Raw genomic sequence first — 25,384 nt, forward strand, 5'->3', positions numbered from 1 at the left:
TAGAAATGGAACTGTCATGAACACTGTGTATGCCTTGTCTTAAGCCCTAAAAACAATTTGAATTTACCATTTCTCCTAGGGTTCTACTTTGACTGATAACTTCTCCCTTTTGTTTCTGTTTGAATACCAGTGATTGCCTGCTTTCTCAACAGGGACTAACCCACAGAAACACTGACTTCAGCTGTGTCATCCTAAGAACCAGTCAAGGCTACAGTGGAAGGTTTCAGTGCAGTAAACACCAGCACAAGGTAAGAGCCCCAACTTAAATTCAAAGTGGAAAAAAGCTACACTGACATAAAAAGTCACCTGGAACAGGGCAAGTCCCAGTTTCTATTTGGCACAAGGCATGGGCCTCAGGCTTTTGGCACAGCTAAGATGCATTTGTAGTGGGGGCTCTGAGTAGCTAGATCAACAGGGGAGGCTTCATATGTCGATAAATCCTTAGAACCATACAACTATGACCATCCTAAGAGATCTTCATGGCTACTGTCTCATAAAACAAAAAGTCAAAAACAAGAAAAATTCCTTATTGCATGAGACACTCCTTCTAGAAAGGATTTAAGAACATGTAACTAAGCACAAAATTAAATATTTTCCCTAATATTAAGCCTTGATAGACAAAAGCCAAAACCCATTAAACATATTACACTTAACCTTCATCAAAATAAGCCCCAGGCAGTTTGCTGGTTGCTCTTTTCACCATTCTGTAAGATATTCAGAAACTGAATAGTGATTTTATTGCAGGAAAGGTTGGAACAGAAGAAAGGTTGGTGGTCTGGATGATATTCAATCAAGCTAACTGCAGCCCACAACAGTGATGAAGAATGAAGATCATAACATCATTGGTGTTAGCAGCTCCCACATGAAAAGAAATGCGCCAGGCTTAACTTCTGTAAAAACACCTTGTCCAATTGCAGGTATCCTTTGAAAAAATTCCTCCTTTAGTTAGCCACTGACTACTGTATCTTGTATGCATTTTGCAAATCATGGCTGCACTTGTTCTCTAAAGCTCAGCTTGTTGAGTTAAAATGCGATGACTTAAGAGACAGGGTGTTAATACCTACAATCTTCCAGCCCTATAGGCAACAGGGAACTTAAAAACTATTAAAACATTATTTGTTCTATAGGGATTACTTATTACACATTCAATTTAGTCAACCATGTCTGCTGAGAGGCACACAAATCCCACCATAGCTAATTTAAGAACTTACCAATTTCCCTTGCAATTCTGACAGCTTCATCTGCATCCTGTAAAAGCAGGAAATGAGACCCAACGTTAATCCCATCAGCCATTGCACTATGTCCTGAGGGCAGTCATATATTGCACTACTGTCTCCTCTGATTCATTTAATGTTTGATTTTACAACCTTCTGACCCTTTTCAGCCAGAGGAATGTAAAATTAATACCATAAGTGGAATGTAAATTCTACCTCATCATTATTATACTGAGAAACTCAAAGCAAGGAGGAATCAGCTGACAGGAAACACAGCCAGGATCACAAAATGATTTTCTGCAGTCATAGGAATTTAATGCTAGAATTTAGAAGTTTACAATCAATAATGGGCCATAAATCAGATCGTTAAAGCTTGTCCACTGCCAGCTTGTTTCTGTCTTCTCAGGTATGTGTCATGTTTTCCTGGCTGTTGTCAGTAGGGGGAGTTGATTCTCTATTGTTTGGGAACGATTCAGATTTCAGAAGAAATCTTGTGGAACTTCATCTTTAAAGAAACCTTTCTACTCAAGAAAAATGCACAATCATTTCACTTACATTCCTTTTTTAGCCTACAGACAAAACAAATTAAATACATCATTTTAAACGCAACGTTACCTGAAATGAAAAGATTCACATACAGTTTCCACAAAGTTTGCAGACACTACTGTGTGGCAATTAGAAAAATTCTTTTGTTGTTGCCACCTATTGCTTCAGCTGACTCACGTCACTACAACCATGGAACAGAAAACAGAATACAGAAAAAAGTTTCCAGGGAATTCATAGATTAAAACATGAAGTACTTGAACTTTTCATGTTTTAATAACCAAATCTTTTCTCCTGCAGTAGTTAGTTCTGCTTCTTTCAAAGGAATACAATACTAAAAAGTAAAAAGGTTAAACAGTGGCATGGGTTAACTTTAAAAATTCCATCCAAATTTGCTAATATTTATACTATTCGGTGACATACATTAAAAAATTTGTATGGAAGGCAGTAATGTCTGGAAACCACCAGCTGCTAACTGCGTCTGAAGCTATAGGGGCTGACTTATGAACATTAAAATGAAACCTGATATTTTTAAAGCTTTCAAGGCAATCCGTTTTTAAAAGCACCCAGGTCAGAACTTTAAAAAAAATACATAAGAAATGTTCATACCTGGTTCATTTATGTCTGATAATAAAACAAAATCCTCTTTAAAAGTCTTCAGTACCTAGTAACAGCCCCATGAAGAATAAGGGGGCTAGCAGGGGAAGTTGTCAGAAAATTTAATTTCCTTTCATTAGCTAGTCTGCTCCACAAATCGGTGCTTGTTAAGTTCAAAGCAGTCCTGAAAGCAACATCAGTTTTAAGTCTTTTTACTCCAGTCACATCTGTTAATGAGATTTTTCCAAGTAACAATTGTTTTTAAGTCAGAGATAAATCTAGCAAAAAAAAAAACTCCCCCCAAAAAATCAGGGTTTACTGTTTTATTACACCTTGCTGCTTTCCGTGACCCTGTACCCTCCAAATTTTAGCTTAAAGGGATAAAAATGCATGAAAAGGGTCATTTAAGAATGTTAGTGGTTTCCACACATTGAGTTTGAAGGTTCTTTGTTCCTGCCTGTGACAGTTATGCGAGAATACTTCCCCTTAATAGCCTCTCTGTCAGGAAGTGTTAAACCTGCCAAACGCAGACAATTAGAGCCTCTTGAACAAAATGCAGGAAGAGTGATGACTGATGAAGAGCCACGATTATAGTCAAGGAGGAAACTTTTACATTTCTTTTCTCTTGCAAATCCAGTCATATATTTGCAAAATAGAATTAAGAGGGGGGAAGCACAGAAGGCAATTTTTTTCACTTAGTTACCTGCAAACAAGTGGCTAACTGATACACTGCAAGTCCATAGGAAGATAAGCTACAAATCATTACAGGATAACTTTTCACAGCCACAGTATTTATACATGCATACAACACTTAAGTAATAAACAGCATCATATCAGAAGCACTAATTGTCTCAGTTCTAGCTTGAAAAAAAATGGTAACAAATTTAAGATGTCTGCCCAGCACAGCTACCATTAATTTACACTATTTCAACATCTGTTATTTTTACAGTGCTAAGGTATTAGAACTCAGGCTCTCAGATACGCATACTCAAATCCTCCAGCCTTCAAAGGCTATTTCTGAAATAGAAAACCAAAATATGCTGATATGTTGTACTTTAAAGACAAAAACAATTCATAAAAAATCATAAGCAACTGACATTCAAATCTTTGGTAAGAGTTTTCTGATCTCTTTCCCTGAAAGAGTACGTTTAATACCATATATCTCACTTGCACTTCACAAACATGCCAGCAGTTTGAGAACTTACAAAAACTTAAGGCAGTTGTTTCAGACTTCTGGTGCAGAGCACTTATGACAGTTACTTGACACATTTGCTACAGGGGCCAAAAAAATAAATGCCGTGTTGCCGCACAACACAGAGGACCAAAGGTGGAAAACGTACAAAGAAAACACTGGTATTAAGAGCATTTTAAAGTATTTTAATGGACTTCATCTCTCTTTTGCAAAGTGACATAAGTCAATATCTCATTGATGTATTACTGCTTCCTGTAAAAACATACTAGCTACAGTACCATTTCCTCAAAATAAACCAGAGATAAAGAATTATATAATTCTAGTAATCTTATCGTACAAGTGAAAAACATTGAAGATATGCTACAAGTTTACAAAAACTATAAAAGTTTATAAAAATATATATAAAATACTGTTTTTACAAATGGCTGATTTTATCTTTAAATTAGAGACATAAAACACTCATTTAGAATAATATTTTCTAACCTACAAATGTCATGTACATGTCTCTGCCAGGTACCAGCAGGTGGAGACAAAAAAAAAAGCAAGACTATTCCGATGTAGAGGACTGCCATGATGAATTTTAGGCAGTTCTAGAGCAATAAAACACCATTAATTATGAACAGCTACATAATAGCTTTCACAGGTGAGGGTGCTGGGTCTGGAGAATCTCCAAATAAAGAGTCATGACTAAGCTCCAACAATCTTTCCAGCAGTACAGCAATCACTTTAATATCAGACCCCAATGCAAGTGTGTCCCAAATAGACACCTAAAACTTACATACAGTAAATTCATAGCCTTCCTGAAAACCTTCGACATGTCCGCAGACATCAGTGAAACCAAGGCGGCACTCAGAGACAATTAGCCTTCCGGATCAATATGCAGCTACGTTATACCAACCACAGAAACAAATTGTCTCTACACAGTGAAACAAAACCAAACCTTTCTTTCCTTTCCGTTCCTCTGCCAATTTTTCACCACCGTATCTCCTCATTCTCTACTTTCCTCTTGTCATTTATTCCTCTTAACTATTTAGAGAGTCTATATCTTTTCAGCTCTCACTTGGCTACAGCCACTGCTTATGTGGATTAACACTCATTTTTTCGATTAAGATTTTGATCACTACCTCTCCTAATCAAGTTTTAGGAAACTAAAGGCAGCTAGAAGCTTTGAACTGAATGCTTCTGTTGGCCCTCTAGCTGATAGCATCAGATTCATGTTCCTTATATGTGTGCATTGGACAATCCCTGCCTCAGCCAACTGCTATATTCTAGCGAAACTGAACTGGGAAAAAGAAGAAAATTACTCTACAAATAACCTCTACTCTTATTCCATGTCTTTCCAGTCTCATTTTCACACTTAACTACATTCTTGGTCTTATATGAAAGTAGTTGGTTGTGTCTGTGATGCCAAGCATCCTTCTCTTCCTTCCTTCCAGGTTCTTTCTTAAAGTATGACCTCAAAGGGCTTCTTTCTATTGTAATTTCTACTGACTTGGAATTTCTCTGCATACAGCTTCTTGAAGATATTTCTACAGGAGCTTAGAATCTCTATTTGTTCGTTATCTCTAAATGCTAAGCAACATAAGGAAGAGGGGAAAAAACTGCCCTTTATTTGTGAAGGATCTGTGTGTCCACAGCACTATTTAAGGGCTAAAGAGACAACTCTTGAAGTAACAAAGTTTTCCAGTGCAGTTCTGAACTGAACAATGAAGCATTATAAGTTGTTATCCGTTATGTTCACTTAAACTATTTATTCAGAAATAAGGGATGCACAATTAATCTCTCAATTTCTGTCATTGTCATCATATAAGCATGAAAGATGTTACTTCCAAGCTTTATTAGATTCCACAGGAAAGACGAAGCCATCTCTGATCAATTCAAGTATCAAGCAGATGCTTAATTCCCTCTGAGGATTTGTAAAATTTGTTTCTCAAACAAGCCCTGAAGGATTCTGAAAACTTCCTAATTCTGTGACCAAAAGAAGTCTCCCACAGAATAGCAGAAATACTAGTCTCCAGTTCCTCATGGACTGCTCTTTTGGTTACATTTGATACCATACCCTTCATATCTTGCCCTAAATTGGCAGAACAGTACAACAACCTCTAATCAAAGACCAACCATCCTAAATGATCTCATTACTCTGGGGTTCATCCCAGCAAAAGCCACAATACCACAGAAAGGAGATCAGAGGACAAATATGAGCACATATTCTCATCCTTGCCGTGGATCTAAATATCAAGTATCAGAAGTTCTATCTCCTAGAACTGGTAACCAAAGCACTAGTTAACCTTTTCATCTAAGACATCCCTTCTGCTGGAAACTACAACACTTGCAATGCCTTTTTCTGATTTTGAGACCCATCACAGCTTTTTAATCTAGTGTTCTTCTCTCTCAACTATCTTCAGGTTTTTTATAGGACAATCAGAACTAGTGCATGGCTGTGTTGTGTGAAATTTTCTATTACAAGCACTAAAGACTTCCCTAGTGCATCCTAGTCTTGCAGCCATTTCATGATTTTAATCACTCTTACTAGCCAACGTCTCCAGACATCCTGATAGGAAGAGATGATTTTGCAGAAAGTTATTCACTTTGCATTCTGCTCACCTTCTCCTCCCACTGCTTAAGTCTAAGTTAACTCATGCAACACTGAACAGTACTGTCCTGGTATATGTTGCTCCTTGAAGTATAGTCAGCATTCCATCAATAAACTCCATTGTACCCAATTATATTGAATGCCCTATTTCATCATGTAAATAAGATTTATGAAGATCACAGGTCAATGTCAAAAGTGACACTTGAAAAGCTTTTCTCCAACTACATTAAACTATGCTATTGTTGAAATAGCTTTTTCACCTTTCTAGCGACTCAAAGTTTTACTCTAATTTTATTTGAAAAAATTTAACTCGAAGGTAAGTGTCAAGCATAAAAAGTTTCAGCCCACAAGATTAAAGCCTCAGAATATCCAGGCACACACACTGAAGGTTTTAAAGGAAAAAAGTTTATCATACCTACATCAGCACTGATTGCACCAAGACACACTGTAAAGCTTAAAAGAGCCCAAAACATAATCACTATAGCGTAAGACGGACCAAAAACAAGACCTTATTTCATCATATAAGATACAAAAAGGAAATCCAAAATACTTTAGAAAGCTGTTGCAAATCATGCCTTCTAAAATCCCCAAAAGAACATGAGCTGTAGATCTGGAGAAAAAGATTCCCTCTGCCTCCAAATTTTGACGTAAAAATTTGGACAACTTCCCACCAATGAGCTTTGCAACATGTGGAAATCTATATCAACGCAGATCGTAAAATGGGAACTCCATGCTGTGTAGCTAACTTCATTGTTATTAAGAAATTTCACTAGCTATATGTGTCATGTTACTCCGGCAATGCTTTAGGCCAAGGTCTAACAAAACAAAAGTGAAGAACTGAGAAATGCAATATGCACATGCTGGCATACATGTGAACACAACACCTGACATATTAAACACACTTACCTGCCTTAATGTTAAATTTAAAAACAAAATTTTAGAGACTCCATAATATTTACAAGCAGTCCTTAATACACTGTCTGTTGAGGCACTCTTCCTAGAACTTCTCTTCCAAAGCACTCTTGCTAGTAAAAATCTGTATGCTGACATTTTTTAATTGTACATCTCCTTGAAAAAGCAGCTGAATTTATGATTACTTTTTTCATCATACCTTTAAAAAGTATACTTCAGTTTAGACACCGATTTCTACAGTGGACAGAAGTAGTTAAATGGTTTCTCACCTTGACTACCCCATCAAAGCCAGGAATTGTGTTGACCTTTGCATTCTTGGCTAACAATTTGCTTTCAATCTTGTCTCCCATAGCTTGAATAGCATGCGTGTCAGGTCCAATGAAGGTGACACCTTCCAACGCCTGCAGAGACAATGAAGGTTTAAGTTTAGGAGACAAACTGAAAATCAATAACCCTAGGCAGGCGTTGCCTGTAAGTTTAAAAGAGGAAAAACAAATTTGTTAATGAAACAATGTCTAAAAAATACAGTAATCTGTTATGTAACAACCTGATGAAATATAAGCAGCATTTTAGCCAGTTCATTATGTGTATGACCTTGTAAAACTACGTATGCACACAGACTCAAAGCCCCCTATAATTAGCATTTGGATATATCAAAGTCAGGCCAAAGAAAAATAGTTGAAAGTCCAAGTATTCCAGCTTGGAAGTTGGAAACATCCCTTGAGAAAGGAGAGGCCAGCTAACTCACAATTGAAATAGCCAAGCCACAAGCGATACACAAAGATACACTAACCTAATGCAGTTGCAAATTTCATTACGCATTCTTTAAACCAGACCCTGAAGAAACATCAAAATGAAAGTAGTCTCTTACTCAACATATTTAAAGATCTTGATAATAAGCTAATAAAGGTAATAAAATTTGTCTGCATCCTGCATACAATTCTTTGCCAATAACCATGTGGAAACAGGTTAGCATAAAACACTTTATTATGTAGGTAGAATGCTGAATTGATTTTTCTCTCATTTCTCTATGCTAGCAAGCAATAGACTTGAATGATCGAGTAAGTACACTTTTAAAATCTCTCTCAAGGGTCAATGTTACACAGAGCTAAAGGCAATTCCATCAGAACTGGCATATAAGCCAGTGTATGCGTATTTCAGATACCTTATGTCTTTTCCATCACAGGAAAAAAGCCATAAAAATATTGAAATTGTTTTTAAATAGGTAGTATTGTAATTAAACCGTGAAAAGAATAGCCATGCTAGCCTTGCACCTTCTTTTTAATCTATTTCATTGATTTCTGTCCAATTTTAGATGCCTAACTGATCAGCTTAAAAACAAGTTATTCCCAGCTGATGGGCAGTTTACTTGATACCAACATTAGCAAACATTCAAAAATAGCAAACATTCAATTCCTTATATCAGAAATTTGCATCTTAAATGTTTCACTTCCAAGGAACGTGCTGCAAACATTAAGACTGACAGACAGTCTGGTCTTATAACAAGTTACAGTCACTAACAACAAAAAAACAGTAATTTACTGGAGCTTTGTGCGTTTATGTAACAGTATACGTGACCACAGAGGGCCTTAAAACCTAAGGAAAAAAACGCTGTCCTCAAGTGGTGGAACAATGTCCTATTCACGATCTCTTAAGAGCTGAGAGTTCCCAACATGCTTAGGAGTCACTGTTTTCATAGTAAGCAACTTATGGTAAGGACAATGTAATAGCAAGATGTCTATGCAGACCTGCTGCTATCATCCTAGTTAATGGGGTGCTACACCACTTCAGACAACAGAGAAAAAACAGGTAATAAGTAATACAGACACTAGAAAGCTCAACACAGGCGCAAACAGAATGCAGAGCATCAGTTCACTACATCAAAGGCTTGTTGGCTTCAATACACCATGAACCATCTGGGTTTTCATCTCAGCCCACCTCTTCTCTACTACAGTAGCTTTATTAGCTCAGCAACTTAGTATATATCAAGTTGATGAATAGCTGTCTTACAAACACAAAGTTAGCAATATTGCACTAGAAGGAAGGAGGGGAGAGAAGGGCAGACACAAGGGTGCAGATCTGTTAATACTGTAGTATCCAAGGATCTGAACACAAAAGAAATCAGTTTTTAAAAGGAGAAGGGAAGCAAGCAGTTCATATTTGAAAGTATAGTACAGAGTTTGGAACTGACCATCTCAGAAACAACAGCAGCTTTCATCCTGAAAACTGGATGTTACCTCGTAACAACCATGTTTTAAATAGAAGGCCTGCATCTACTTGGGGGGAAGGCAGTTATCTCTTCTGCCATTAGAGTGTATTCTTATCTCAAAAAGTCTCATGGAAAAGGTTCTCCCCCTTGTATCAGTCATAGACTGAAAATACCTTGTTTCCACAATTTCTCCCACAATACTGGCAAGTAGCATTTACCAGAGGCTGCAAATTCAAGCTTTCCCCTCTACTGCTTCCTCTCCACACACTGCTCTCCATCAGAAACATGGCCTCCCCTGCAGTCATCAAAAGAGTGGATCCAAAACTTTTCCTGACTAAACAGACCATCCAGTGCTTCCACCTTCACAGTCCATTTCCAGTACTCAGCTGCCACCTCTTACACCTTCTCTCCATCACTTCCTCCTCTGACTTTGTCCTGTTAAAAAATATCAAGACCTTCATTCAGGCTGGAAGTCACAGGAGAGGATGGGAATCATATTCAGGGCACGAGCAGGGATCCAGCTTTTCAGTAAAAGGCATGTCGCGGACACCTTATTCAATTTACTTTCTCCTTTCATCGCCTTGCGACATAGACTTTCAAAGTGTCTAGTTCACTCCCTGCTCTCATCTAAGTAGATAGTTGGGTAAGAGGAGGATAGCTCCATTCAGGAGTGAGATTCATGAACCGCCTGAGAAGGAATCCTACAAACCAGAATCATTGAGGTTGGAACGGACCTCTGGAGATCATCCAGTCCAACCCCTCTGCTCAAGCAGGGTCCTCTAGAGCACATTGCACAGGATTTCGTCCAGGCAAGTTTGGAATATCTCTAGAGGAGGAGACTCCACAACCACCCCAGGGAACCTGGTCCAGTGCTCTCATCCTCACAGTGAAAAAGTTTTTCCTCAGGTTCAGATGGAACTGCCTGTGGTTCAGTTTATGCTTGTTGCCTCTTGTCCTGTCCCTGGGCACCACGGAGAAGAGTCTGGCCCCATCCTCTCGACCCCCTCCCTTCAGATATTTGTACACATTGATGGGATCCTTCCTCAGTCTTCTCTTCTCCAGGCTGAACAGGCCCAGCTCTCGCAGCCTTTCTTCATAGGAGAGATGCTCCAGTCCCTTCATCAACTTAGCAGCCCTTCACTGGATTCGCTCCAGGAGTGCCATGTCTCTCTTGTCCTGGGGAGCCCAGAACTGGACACAACGCTCCAAATGCAGCCTCCCCAGGGCTGAGGAGAGGGGGAGGATCACCTCCCTCGACCTGCTGGCAACGCTCTTCCTCATGCAACCCAGGATACCATTGGCCTTCTTGACCATGAGGGCACATTGCTGGCTCATGCTTAACTTGTTGTCTGGCAGCACTGCCAGGTCCTTCTCTGCAAAACTGTTTCACCAGCTGGGCATCCCTCAACCTGTCCTAGTGCATAGGGTTGTTCATCCCCAGGGGGCAGGACCCTGCACTTGCCTTTGTGGAACTTCAGGAGGTTCCTCTCCGCCCAGCTCTCCAGCCTGTCCAGGTCCCTCTGAAGGGCAGCACAGCCCTCTGCGGTATCAGCTACTCTTCCCAGTTTTGTATCATCAGCAAGCTTGCTGAGGGTGCACTCTGTCCCTTCCTCCAAAGCACTGATGAAAAACAAACACTTCTGGAGCCAGTGTTGACCCCTGGGGCACACTGCTAGCTAGACTCTATGCCACTGATCACAAGCCTGCGAGCTCTGTCATTCAGCCAGTTCTCAATCCACCTCACCGGCTGCTCATCCAGCCCACATTTCCTGACCTTTCCTATGAGGATGTGATGGGAGACAGTGTCAAAAGCCATGCTGAAGTCCAGGCAGACAACATCCACTGCTCTCCCCTCATCTCCCCAGCCAGTTGTCCCATTACAGAAGGCTATCACGTTGGTCAAGCATGATTTCCCTTTGGTGAATCCATGCTGACTATTCTTGACCACTTTCTCATCCTCCACTTGCTTAGAAATGGCCTCCAGGATGAGCTGTTCCATCACCTTTCTAGGGATGGAGGTGAGGCTAACTGGCCTATAGTTCCCTGGGTATTCCTGACCATTTCAGGAAATGGATCAGTTGCAACCAGTATCTGTTAAATGAATCTTGTAGAGCTGTAGTACCCCACATGGACACAACCAATATTTCTTATTAAAAAGTGAATCTGTTGCACATCATCTTGTATTTACATTACTCTACTGTGGCAATCTAGACCTGTCTTCCCAAAATGTGTACTCCTTATGCCCAGAATTTAGAAATTGCACTTGTCTACATATGCACCTCTTCACTTTGACTGCTCTGAACACTGCACCTTAAACAGAACTGTTCTTTAATTCTGAAAAAGCAGTTTAGTACTACCAGCTATTCCCCCACTTCTGTGGTTAGTCAGTTTGCAGTAGGTCACCTCATTCAATTATCTTCTAGTAACAGGATCTGAAGCAAAATTTAATTCAATGGTGATATCACAAGATACCTGAACACAAAACTCCACATGCTGTTTTCTGTAAGCCATAAATCACCTGCAAATTAAAACCAAGAGGAATCACCGTTTTTCAGCTATGTGAAGCCATCTCCTACACAGAGAAGGGGTGCATTCTTTAACATGACATAGTTTTAGCTGAGCTTACAGAAAAGACTTTGTCAGCTTAAGGCACTAGTGGACAAACACATGCAAGTCTTGTGGCAGCAATTTAAGGCACCATCACTCCAAGCTGCTTGCTCTAGCCCTCTGCCAAAGTTTGTCAGCTCATCTCCAGAAAAGCACTTCAGCTTCTTCAGTGTCAACGTGGTGGGTAGGGGGAAAAAAAGCGTCCAACACTCTGCTGCCTGATACAAAAAAATACCAAAAATAGAACACCAAGAAAGTGTGTGGAAATAACATCTTCAGCTGCAATAAAGATTCATCAACATTCATCCACTAGCACCCTTAGTTCATTAGAACACATAGAAATGGTGTAACTGTGCCAGAAAGTTTCCAGTGCAGCTAGTCCATCTACACAGTTTTGCCAATGTAACAACAACCACTAGAGGCCCTGCTGTATATACAAAAATATACATTACATAGCAAATTCTTCCAAATGTTCACACAGTGTACTCCAACCTTGAAGATAAACTAATGACTTGAATGCAGGGGAACATGCCAAGTTTCCCCATAAACAAACAACAACGTGCATCTGCATTTTCTTTAGAAATGTACCAGCGATACATTTATCGCTGCTCTACTTTCCATAGCCAAAGGTAGACTAATGAGTCTTTTACAAAAGAATGATTTCATAATACATTCCACATCCATCAAATTATTCCTTCCTTTGACTAAAAAATAGATATTGAAGACATTTCCCCTTCACTCCCTACTTTTTGAAGGTAGGGACACAGCTGGTTTAATTATAGCTCCATAAAAACCACAAGTAATTTCTTTTTCTTTAAGCCATACAAAAGCCTCATTCTACCTTCAGGTGGATACAGGACAGTGAATATAGTAAAAAATGAAATCGCATCAAAACATGATAAAGCAAAGGCAAGATCCGGAAAATTTATTTGGGGAGGCTATGGTTGAGCTGTATGGTGATCTTCACTATCTCACTGCTCCGGGCCAAATGGACTTAAGACTGTATAAGTCTCCATCCCTCGATGTTTGGAAAGGACTTGCCAATCTGAAACTCCTGTGGGAGTGAGGTAACTAAAGTTATTAACTGTAAAAGAAGAGATTCCTTTGCATCTCCTACTTGAATTTATCAAAGCTGAGATTCACAGTTACTGTATTATACAGCAAAAAGTGGATTTTGCCTCAATGACAGCATAAGACTAAAGATAGGAAAGCATGAAGGAGGAAAAACAGTACAAGCAGCTTTTGTATCCATATGAAAACAACTGTTTGGGTTTTTTTTTTTTTTTTTTAGTCCAGCTCAAAGCTTCTTAAGCCACTTCTCAAACTCTCAGCTGTGCAAGGGCAGGGAAGAAACTCAGCGCAGCTAAGTCAGCCTGTTTGTGTTTGAGTCTGCATTTCTGTTTTAAAATAAAACGTTGTTACTTCCCAGAGGAGCACTGTGTTTGAGCCGCTTCTTGAATCAGTTCTGACATATGCTGTCTAGTAGTGGAACAGTTGAGGGGCAGAAGAGAGGCGGAAGTAAAATTCTGCTGCAGTTAACTAAAAGCAAGACCAGCAGCATGCACAGGTAGCAACTTAACCACATTTACTCAAGAAGCTGGTGAACCAGATTGTGCAGGAAGGCCCATAGATAAGAACCCCAGCAGACAGTGGTATTATAGGTCTAATTTGCAAAGAGGTTGTGTCTCAACTCTCAAGTTTCCTTCACGGGAAAACATGGAAAAGGTTTCCATGAAATTGTAATATTTATAGCTTTAAAGGCTAGATCCACCAATGCTTTCACAGTCATTAAGTCTTTCAAAGAACACTCTTGGAAAAGCAAAGGATCAATGGGTTCCACCGTTGTTAAGTGTTCACAGACACACGGAGAGGTATCCTGTGGTAGAGGTTAATATTCAGATAAACAGACCACCTCCATATCAGAATGCATGCAGCTGATGAACTCTTTCACTGTTGTACTGGGGAAAAATTGTGGCTATTTTTCCAACCTGACTACACTGGCAGAAAAGCCAGACTGCTAAAACACACAGCCAGTCAAGGAGGCAGATCCACAGGGGGAGAGAGGGAGGCAAAGTTTGGTATTCATCTACACAATCTGAGTTCCAGAAAAAGCGGCAGCTGCCATAGGCAAGGGCTCCCATCTGAAGCAGCAACTGACAGCTCATCAGAAGGATACAGGCCTGTATAAGCAATTGTCTGCAGGCACATATGAAGCAGAGATGAGAAGCACAGCTCAAGAACAACCAGACAAGCTAGCTCAGCTCTAAAGCATCAGAAGAGACACAAGCTAAATACAGAGCTGAGAAGCAGAGCTAGCAGCAAAGGAGGTTTTAATAACTCCAGAGAGGTCTGCCGAAGAGATTTAAACCACCCAGAAAACCATGTAGAGAGGAAGAAATTCCAATTGGAACAGCCAGATAAACATCCAAAGATGGATAAGATTGAGATGTCCTACCAGGAAAAGAGAGACACACCCTGACAACCGTTGAAAAATATGAGGACATCAAAAGATAATCTAGAAATATAGGAACTGTTTATTCAACATCGAAGGAAATATAGCATAAGCAGCATTAACTCAGTACCTAAGTGATACTGAAACGGTAAAACGCTCTACAACACAATGTGGTAGAGGTAGAAGAGAACATCCTAAAGCTTTTTGCTAGACGCACAGAAACCGTGTAACAGCTCAAACAACTGGACCCTATTGCTGAAGTCACTGTTACTGAAGGTTCACAATAAGGAACATACAAAGGAGTGGTCAAAGATATGCCCAAATGTCAATCTGTAAATTTAGAGGTGACAAATGGAGAATTTCACACTATGCAGTCTGATAAGCTAGAAAAAAAAACTTAAAACAGCAACACACCTAGGTGTTGTCATGCACCACCAAACCATCAACAGTCCAGATGTTCCGCAAACAAGAGTTTCTCCAGTCTGACCGGAATGGAACACCACACGCCTTTTGCAGCCCCAATGGTCTTGAGGATATATTCAAAACATTTACAGGAACAGTAGCATCCTTCATTAAAACAGGTATTAGAAAAACAGAAGAGGAGGCATGAGCGCCCTGCTGAAAAAAGAACACAGATCCTTCTGGATAGGCTAATGACAGACCAGTATAGCACCTGTGAAACAAATACGGGACATTACATAAGCAGATGGATAAACCAACAGATTGGGGGACATCGCATCATCCTACTTTTCTCTCTGACTACATCTGCCTTTGGTTATAGTCACTGTAGTTCTTCCTGGAGGTCAGGCTTTTGTTTTGCCCTCCTTCCCAAATGCTCACGCAAGTGTTACAACCACCTAGGTTGCGTAAGAAACAGGCAGACAGACCATGATAGCAACTAGCCTGGGAAGGAAATTGTTATTTGGTCTAGTACTGCTGACTGAGAAGGTGAAAGAACCCTAAACAGCTTCCCAGATGAAAGAGGGAGGGAAGGAGATGGTGAAGCACCCGGCTGCCCAGCCTGCCAGACCTCACTGCTTGTTTTAAGTTCTGCTTTGAAATAAAACTTACTATTGCTTGGCTAAGAAACACTGTATTTTATAAGCCAGATGCACCACCCAAACTATGTCACCACTTGTGACACTATACAACGCCATTTTAAATCTCAGCACCTTTCAATTCACATAGACTGTGTCCAAATCTGTCATATAGGTGTATATATTCTTCGATATACCAAAAAGACACTTCTTTCAAAAGGGGAGAGTTAAGAGGAAAAAAAAGCTTTACCTGAAATTGAATATAGTGAAATGTAAAAAATTTATTTCACAGTTCTTAAAACTGAAATTACAGAACATTAAAGCATTTTCAAATCATTAACTTCAGTAAGAAAAAAGATCATGGCAAGGCGGCCATTCTAAAAACTGAAAACCAGAATCCACTAATTCACCTTGAAATTAACCAACACAGATGCCAATTTCCTTGTTTAACATGTATCCCCCCCCATTCCAATTGTTAATAAACACCTTTTAATCCATCATTGCAGAAAATGGAGCCTATACATCCAGTGTGAATCTCTGTTCACAATACTCTCCAAACAACAGCTTAAGCTACACATAGCTATGAAAACACGTTAATCGGTTACCAGAAAATTGTGCTAAAATTAGATTTTAACTGATCTAGTGCATTTTTTCCTACAATAAACAATTCGTATAGCCAACAGTCCTATTTAAATTTCATCGCTGTGATGAGACACTTCTAAAGGATCAGATGAAAATAGGACTTTTCCAGGTCCACTTCAATTTGTCCCAAACATCTGATGATTCTGCTTTTTCTGAAATGGACTGGAAAGAATGAGGGAAAGCGGCATTTTTATGTACTTATTTTTCCCCCTAAATGTAGTATATACCTATTCAAATAAGCAGAGGGTGGGAGGAAAGAAACCAATCTGTTAGCTAGACTACGCTAAAGCTTAGCTTTAATGTATTAAAGGTATTACTACTGAACTAGTGTGAACCCAACTAAGGTATATAACTCCACTGTCCTCAAAAAGCATGCATCTCAAGAGGTAAATAACCTCCTACATAAGCATCAGCAAATAACCAGAATAAACCTAGATGGTCAGCATTACCTTGATCAAAAAAAGATACAAAGAAAGCTGTTTGACATAATCTTATAAGCCATCTCCTGTTTTATTCTGCTGAAGTGGTAAGTTTACAGGCTCAAAAACTGCAAGAATCAGGCTAATCTGCACACATCTTCCTGAACAAGATATAATGTCTGACACCTCACCATCACTGAGTACATGCATAAAGGATACAGGTGCTTACACTGATCTAATTTCACTTTTTTAAACCAAAAAATAAGTTTCATTAATCAAATATTTCAGAATGTATATTATACTAAGTGAAAAAGATATTCAATTTCCAGGTCATATTTATGCAAGGGAAAAGCAGCAGCACAGAAGCAGCTTTCCTCATGTACTCAATGCCACAAGACTTAGTGAGAAGAACAAAAAGCACATCTGGGGCTGTATACTTTTCACTTTGGATCTGATCACCAAGCTAAGTCTTGCCTGATTTCATTTAAAAACAGTTAAAGTTTCAGAACAGGTTACTTAACTTTTATGCCTTTGCCCAGAACATAAGTACAATGCTGTACTATTCCAAGTTTTTAGAAGTATTCCTCAAAGGAAAAACTATTATAAAACTTAAGCATAGAGTAGTTTGCATGACATGCCAGTGTCAGTGACCCATTGTTCTGTCACCTACAAAACCCAAAATCCCCTCTTCCCCCTTGCCCAACACACAGGCACAGGAGCTTAGTTCTGTTACGTTCCAAAAAGTTTTGAGTATTCGGCTTTATCACAAGTAATGAATACCCAGAAAATTTAGGGGTGAAACAAGTGAAACATGTAAGAATTTCCCCTGGATGGTTTCCATATTGCATTTCTTCACTTCATGGCATTGAAACCAGCCTTGATTTTTACATGATAAAGGAAATCTGTGGAACTAATCCTAGAAACCTCTTTCTGTTTCCTTGCTTAACACCTCCAGGCGACAGAAAAGACAAAATGCTTCATTTGCATCCTTGAACATTAGAAACTGCGAATGAGCCTTTTCAGCTGCAAATGTTATTGCATCTACATTTCCAGAAGAGAAAGAAGGTTAAATAGCCTACTCAGGTTTATGTTAACTCATCTCTTTTTAGCACCACGAGCAGTACAAAGAGCAGAGAATGTGGAAGCTTAATAGCCCAACCTCTTTCCTTCATTACGTTCTATTAGATCCTGGAAATGGATATAGCTGCTGATTACATGAAGATAAAGAGAAGAAATCAGGTATGCACAAAGGAAATGACAAACACTAGCAAGTGTAATCTTAGTCTTCTCAACCCTCTAGCTTCATGAAGACCATTTCATTTTTCATGTAACACAAAAAAGTTCTGTCTTCTCCACTGCATGACCACACATGATTTTGCCCCGTATAAAAGAAGCACGTTTCATCATTAATACAAACAGTTACTGTTGCACAAAATCATCTTGATCACACCAGCAAGATAGGAAAGACCTCTTGCCCAATGTGCAACAAAGCATTCCATCCTATCCATTGAAGGATAAACATGAACCATAGTCAAGTAGGCAAACAGCACTACTAAGCTACTTTATTTTAGAATATAATTAAGTGCAACTTATTCTTCAAGAATACTAGATTTCCTAATTGGTAGCAATTTTTTCTTTTAATTAGGATTCAATCTTACATGGTATTTTTGTTTTGTTTTTTTTTCTCTGAATTACTTGGAAGTACTGTACTAAGTTCAGTAGAGAAAGTTAGCAGTACTTTATTTTCTAGGCCATTTGGCTTTCAGTATGGAAGAAATAGCCTCACTTGGCAGAGAACACTCAATGAGATATTTAAAACAAAATATACTTTACACTAAATGAAAACCAGGCATTCATGGAGAAAAAGCACAACAGAATGATGAGGGGGGAATAAGGGAACATTTTCCTAGCTAAACCAATATCTCACATTACCAAGGACCCAAGTTTACTATATATACCAAGTTTTGCGTATTACCAAACTAAAAGTTCAGTACTGAAGACAAACAGTATAACCTAAGCAGTTTAGAAACCTGAATGCAAGAACAGATTTAATGAAAATCCATGGGCACAAGTCACATCTATTCCTCATACACCCATATTATTTATCCTGTGCAATGGGTGCATGCGAAGCTTTGCAAACAAATACAAGAATGCTAGTCCATACTCTGACTTTGCAGTGGTCTAGCCTGCGTTTTCAAATGAGTACAAGACACATGAGAATATATTTATAGATCAACAAATAATGAAAAATGACTAATGTATGTTATTGAGATGTTACAGTAAGCTTGTAGCCAAAGGATACTGATTGTATATCTGCAAAAAAATCTCTTAAGAATAAACCAAAACTTAGCAGGGAAAAGAGTCTCATGTTAGAGAAAGAAATCTAGAATTTTTCTAGACATGCAAGTGCTTTCAAAGTTAGGTAACTATCATTATATTTATACTGCACATTAAGAAACCAAATTAAAACTTACACAACTGTCCAAGTTCACACCATGAATTTACTCAAGAGCTAAGCACTGGACAGGTTAAACATTGGCAAGGCAGGAAGATAAACAACTCTTGAACAATCTTCCTCATAGCCACACTGCATATTGAGAAATCGACTTGAGCAAAGTAACTACACTAAAAGGTGTCATTTCTCAAAGACAATAAGAGGTTCACTGCATAAATGATGCTTTTCAAAAAAAAAAAAAAAGGTTAAGCCCACTACTCCAACCAAATTCCAACACAGGTAACGTTCTGCCTGCTCTCCTTTCTCAACTAATATAGTTTATTCCTTGTCCTCATATGAGGGATACTAAAGTTATTTCCCTGTCAAATAGCTGCCATCTCTGATGTCAGACATGGTGGCATTTCTTCAGTAGATGTAATCACCTTAAAATGTATCTGTTAAGGACTGTTGTGAAGACTTTGGCAGAGTTCTATAAAGATGCCAGGAAGCACAGCACCAGATGCAGGGCAGACCAGTGGCAGACCCTATCAACAAATGGCTGCGTTTCACTTCAGAATACTGGCAACATCTGCATCTTGGTTAGTGAGTTGGTATTATTTCCCAAAAGAGAGCCATTAAAAAGCATATGATTTCATTTGTGACACTTAAAAAACAACATCATATGGTAAATAGGAATTATTTCTTCAAAAATAAATATCAATTTGTCAAACACATTAATGAAGATTAAAAGAGCTAAATAAGCAGAAAATTAACCACATCAACAAGAAAATAAGTGTGTGCGCGCGCGCGTGTGTTCGTTCCGGTTGGTTTGGGTGTTGGGTTTCTTTTTTCCCAAACCAGGTTAAGTTCCCTGAACCAGGAACGCTACAGGGACAGTACACGCTGGTTTTAGAAGAAAAGAGTTGCTAAAAAACACACAGGGAAGGACAGACTGTACTTGCTCATAGAACATTAAAACCATTATAAAATCCTAGCTACAGAAAGCAGTTTCCGCAGGTTACGCTGAACTGCTACAGATCAGTGATCAAAACAGGCGCCCCATCTTTATCCGCTAGCTCTCGTTCCTTTTGCCCCTCTCGTACCAGGAATGGCATTCATGCAGCTGCAGGGTCATCGCTTCTGGAACTGCATCAGCTTAAGAAAACAACCCCTGGGGGTGGGAGGGAGGCAGAGAGAAGGGCACATTTACAAGATTGTCAAGGGACAGTCAAGGGACAGTCACTAGAAGGGAAAGTGGTGCAAGTGACAACTGTCAAGAAACAGATCATCACCAGAGATATAACAGGGGATACAGGGAGCATCTGCAGAAAGGTAGAGAGGCAGAACTACAGATGACTGGAATGACACACACTGTGTCTGAAGATGCCTGTAGGAGACAGTTGCAAATGAACAGGAACCGGAGCTTAGAAGAGGTACTGCCATGGCAATGGAGATGAGACAACTGACAGGAAACTGGGAGGAGATACTCAGAGATACCCTAAGCAACCTGCCGCAGCTGATCCTGCTTTGATAAGGGAAGTAGTTGGTCTAGATAAGCTCCCAAAGTCCCTTCCAGCCTGAACTACTCTAAGCACAGGATATCAGGAGGATTAATATCGCTGGCCATGTAAGGGGGGCTTATAGCAACCAATAGTACAGGATAGCTTGGCACAATCCTTTCTGTTAAGGATAAAAGACCATCTTAGACTGAGATAGAGATGAAACTTGCTACTGAATGTCACATCAGCCGCTTCTGTAAGAGAAGACCCAGGGCCTCGCCATGCTAGTTTTCTCTAAGGAAGTGAAGGGTCATGCTAGCCTAGTATTTCAAGTTTCCTGTCTCCAGTCATTTATTTCTACCCCCCCCCCCATACTACAGTATGCTGTCCCTTAGTTGTACAGGCAGAAGTGACACCAGTTAGATTAATGAACCAATAAGAGGTTTGTTTTTTTTTTTAATCTTGTCCAAAGGTTCCCATCTCTGAAAGAGACTCATCCAATTCTGTTCAGAGGTCACCACATGATGCAGCATGAGGCTGGAAACACACTGCCAGGGCCAAAGCAGGAAGGGCAAGAGCTTCCTACCCCAGCACTGGTGCAGCAGTGCTCGGGAGAAGCAAGTAAGAGTCTGAGGGAGGGAGGGTGGCCAAGTAATGTTTCCATAATGCTCTCTCATCAGTTGGACAAGCACTGGTATAGTAACAATGTCAGATACTACAGTCATGCTAAAAGATACTACTTCGTAGAACTCTGTTAAGTGCTCCTGTCGTCTCTCCTTCACTATTTATTTGTAAAAGGAGGCACGCAGTAGTACTACTAACAGAAAGCACTCTATTTAAATCTCAGATCCAGATCCTTGGAAAAAACTGGAAACTAATTACCCTGTAATGAAAGATAACTAGCTCTTACAGCTGTCCACTCAGAACAGTCCAATATACTGCATCTAAGTAAATGAAAAATTCATTGATTTCTTCTTTCTACAATGCAAAGCGTTCTAAGAAAGAATCCTGAGGTTTTGTTTGTTCTGGCAGTCAATTTAGTGCTTTGGTGTTTATGTAATTCTCCCTCTGATTACCATTTATGCTCAACTTGCAATAATGTTTACAGCAGATAATATGGACAGAGATGAGAGCAATTTTGATGTCCTCTCACATGTGGACATTCAAATACAATGAATAAAATTGTACAGGCACTTCTGTAGCCAAATTTAAGAGGAAAAAAATTTAATCCTAGTTTTATCTTTACCTAATGAAACTTCTATATACAAATATGGATTTTCTAAATTGTTCTCTTATTCCTATATTTTCTTGCACAAATCAAATAAGCAAATTTGGCCCTTTAACTTCAGTTTAAAAATAAAAAAGAACTATGTGATCATAAATACCATTAAATAATACAGAAGTTCCAAACTACTGCAAAATTGTGTATATCGTGCTTCTTGGCTAGCATGAGGAAGTAACAGGAAAACTGTGCATGTTTAAACCTATGGAACAAAGTATGATGAAGCAGCAGTACTAAAATATTCATAACTGCTTTACGATAATTGCTTCTCACTCTGCCTCTGTCCTAAATGAAACAAATCCATAATATGCATCAATATGTGGTACTACAGAATTTATAGTCGCTTATAATAAAACAACCCATAAGATCCCCTTGTGGCTCTGCTCCCTCTGAACCATAGTCATCCTGAACTCCCGCTAATACTCCATGCAACGCATATCTACCATAGATACTTAAATATAAGACAACCTCTGGGTCTGAAAGAGAAATCTGGTCAGGTGGAGAAGTGTGGAACAGCTTTTTGGAACACACAAGTTCCCTTCTCCCCACCCCCCCTTAAAAACAGATGGGCCTGAGAGTTGTACAGTCTGGCTTCTCTCATGTTACACAGTAATTAGACAAACAAATCTGGATCCTGTAAATAAGCATGTGCTTGAAATTAAGTATGCTTAAACAGTTACAGGACAAGGGCCTAGATTTCCAAAACCTAGCCTGTAGAAGAGGAAACCAGCCTATTAAATGATGGCAATCATTCTCAAAAGTTGACATTTCTTTTCAAGGGTCCCCATAGAAAGGGGCACAGGCAAGGAGAAGAAAACTGGGGTTAGCACAAACCAGATTTAAAAAAAATTGTTATGGATAGTTAAGTAGAAAGTGGATTACATACCTTTAAATAATTTTTAATATTTTAGCTAAGTTATATACAAACAGTGAAATAACAGAAGTTCCAGAAGTCCCACATCTAATTTATCTGTTGGGCTACATTTACTTTGAAACACTTAGAAAATTAATTTTAACTCATGTTCTGGATGCTATGAAATTGAGTGAATAGATGATGTTCCTCATGAAATAAGAGAAAATCTTTAAGATTAAAAGGCAGAATATACTCTTAGACATTAGGAATAAGAAAGCAACAACGTGTATTTTTAAAAGAAAGCTGATTTTGTGACTATTCAGAATATTAAAGCTACCCACAAAAATTCTTACTCTGCTTTTTTACACCCATCAACATCACAAAGGTTATCTGAAACGGACACATCCTGGATTGGGATGCATTGCTTGAACATATCTTTCTCTGTTCAGAATCTACCACCTCACTACCTACTTCTTGCATCCAAGACAGGCCTCAGACAGACCGGAAAACATGACACTAGCAACTGAGAACTGAAGCACAGCACATACATGAGGGGAACGAATACATGATGCCCAGGCAATTCTAATTCCAACATTCTCTAACTTCGGAGTGCTCGATTTTACAGTTGCAAAGTCCCTCTGACGTATTCGTGGTTGCCTGCTAACAATGCAACTGCTAGCGGCACAAGATTCATTCTGATGGACTCAACCACACAGGGAAAGAACATGAAATTTAATTGCCAATAGCTAGCAGTGCTATTTCATAAGCCAATCTATTGCAGATTCTGCTGTGGAAGAGGGTGGTCCTGACCTCTTGGCCCCTCACTTTTCACTCTAGTCTACTGCTTTCTGCTGGTAGCAGCATCAACTTTTCTTTCTGGATTAGTTTTAAACTGGCTCTAGATGACTACATGAGTAGCACCCAGCAAAAGGGAGATGGCAGGAACAAATACCCAGGGCCAACAGCCCTTTTCAACAGCAGCAAAACTTTAGCTTACAGAAGTTAAACTGCATCTTTGCACAGCTGTCTGCAAGACTGAAGTGGGGGGGGGGGGGAAGGGAGAGGGTCATGGGTCCCACTCTTGCACTGCATGAGCAACCACTGAGAGCATCAGCTAGCCCAAGGCTTGCACAGTCCCTCTAGAGGCACCAGCAGAAGCCAAAACAGAAAGGCATTAATTAGCAATGCAAGCTCTAGTCTCAGTCCCTACTCTGAAATATCTAAAATGCTTAACAATGGCTGTCTGCTCTCCATGACACAGCTAGGAGCTGCTCAGCTAGGAGGGGCTTTTCCCAGTTCCTAAACAAAGATGCCTGTCCTAAGGTGAAAGGTAGAAAGAATGGCATTGTTGCTGATTTTCTACTTGCAGAATTAAATCTTCAAATGGAAAAAAGAGGCTGGTAGATGAGAGCTGAGAAAAGCTTACCTAGGTTTACAGTTTTTAAACATGTTTTTGGAAGACTGACTACAGTCAGTGTAGATTTTTGCAATCAAATTAAGCTACACAAAGAAAACATGCAAAATAATTAGCAGAAGCCTGACATTCAACAAAATCTATATTTGTTTTCAGTTATGCAGGAAAGTCAACCGGTTCCAACAGCACAGCAGTGCCAAATTTGAAGCTCCTCCAAATTAGACACGATGAGCTTCAAAACTGTTGCTGGAAAACATTTTTACATTGGCAAGCTCTTTATCCAAAATCCATTCTAAGGACACTGCCTGAGAAGCTTCTTCATTGAAATCTAACATAAAAAACTCAAATGGAAGCAAAGCAAGCATAGCATTTCAGTCTGAGTTTAAAGGACTAGCTTGACAAAGTTCTAAAACAAAAAAACACTGCCACCAAGAAATATTTGCTTACCTTAAATACGGTGCCACTTTGATGACCTCTGTTCATTATGCTAATACAGGATTTCATTAACTGCTCAAAGGTAAATTAAATTTATTCCTTCCTCATGCCAAAATAAACTGTGCATATTTCTAAATACAATCTGAAAAATGCATTTATTAGCCTCTGCATATAAAATTTATCATCTCTCTCCAACAAACTAGAAAATCAAAAAAATTCAAAGTCAGACATGTACTAGCAAGAGAGCTGGATATACAGCCATGCAAAAAGTGAGCAAATCAACAGAAGACATTCAACATTCTCACATACAAAAAATAGATAACGAATTAGAGCTGGTACTGAAAAGGGACATGTTTGGGAAGAATGAAGATCTTGGCTCCCAAGACTTTCAAAATACAGACATGTGAAAACAAGGAACTCATTTACTCATGTCTGGAATAAATAACCTTTCTCACTCCAGATATAAACACATTTTAAAAGAATTTAAAAACATTATGCATAGAGAGAGAGGGAATTTCCAAAAATAAGGAAACCAAGACCAAATACTGTTGGTCGTTTCCAGGCAACTATGCCCTGCTCTCTAACTTAAAGGACTTTGGTCCTTATACCTGCACCCTAATCCTACAGTTGAAGTACGTGAGCTTGTGCTAACATCAAGAGTTAAACCTAAAAAAACAAAATAAGATACTGTTTAAGGTAGATTTTAAGTTCATATTGCATTGTAGAATATTTAAGTATTTAAATAGAAAATTCTTGGCTTTTGTTGCTCACATTTCGAACAGGATTTCTACTGAAAAGTTACTATAAGACGAGCAACACAGCATTCTTCCCATTAGCACATGGAGAAGCAGTACAGGCAACTTAATGACAGGAGAGAAAAATGGCCATATCTTTGAACGCTACTTTGTCCAGCCATACAAACAGCTTTTATTTCTCAGTTTTAAACACTGTGGTGTGGGTGGGATTTCTTTTTTGCAAGTGCAGGCGCTAAGATTTCTCAGTGTAGACCCTTGGACTTTTTTCCTTCTACTGCACATCCTGTTTATTTTT

General features: G+C 39.2%; 1 protein-coding gene across 3 annotated transcripts in view; it reads right to left on the reverse strand.

Annotated features, from left to right (window-relative positions):
• The window catches only part of PCCA (propionyl-CoA carboxylase subunit alpha), a 314,254-nt gene that overhangs the window by 210,923 nt on the left and 77,947 nt on the right, over positions 1–25,384 (reverse strand). For all 3 annotated transcript variants that reach the window (XM_068928028.1, XM_068928023.1, XM_068928032.1), the window contains 2 exons: positions 7,321–7,452; positions 1,212–1,248 (listed from right to left, as the gene is read on the reverse strand). In XM_068928028.1, the coding sequence (XP_068784129.1) occupies positions 1,212–1,248; positions 7,321–7,452 (169 nt within the window). The remainder of the gene's footprint in view (positions 1–1,211; positions 1,249–7,320; positions 7,453–25,384) is intronic.

Source organism: Struthio camelus, chromosome 1, assembly GCF_040807025.1.
Source record: "Struthio camelus isolate bStrCam1 chromosome 1, bStrCam1.hap1, whole genome shotgun sequence".
In the NCBI taxonomy this organism is placed as follows: Eukaryota; Metazoa; Chordata; class Aves; order Struthioniformes; family Struthionidae; genus Struthio; species Struthio camelus.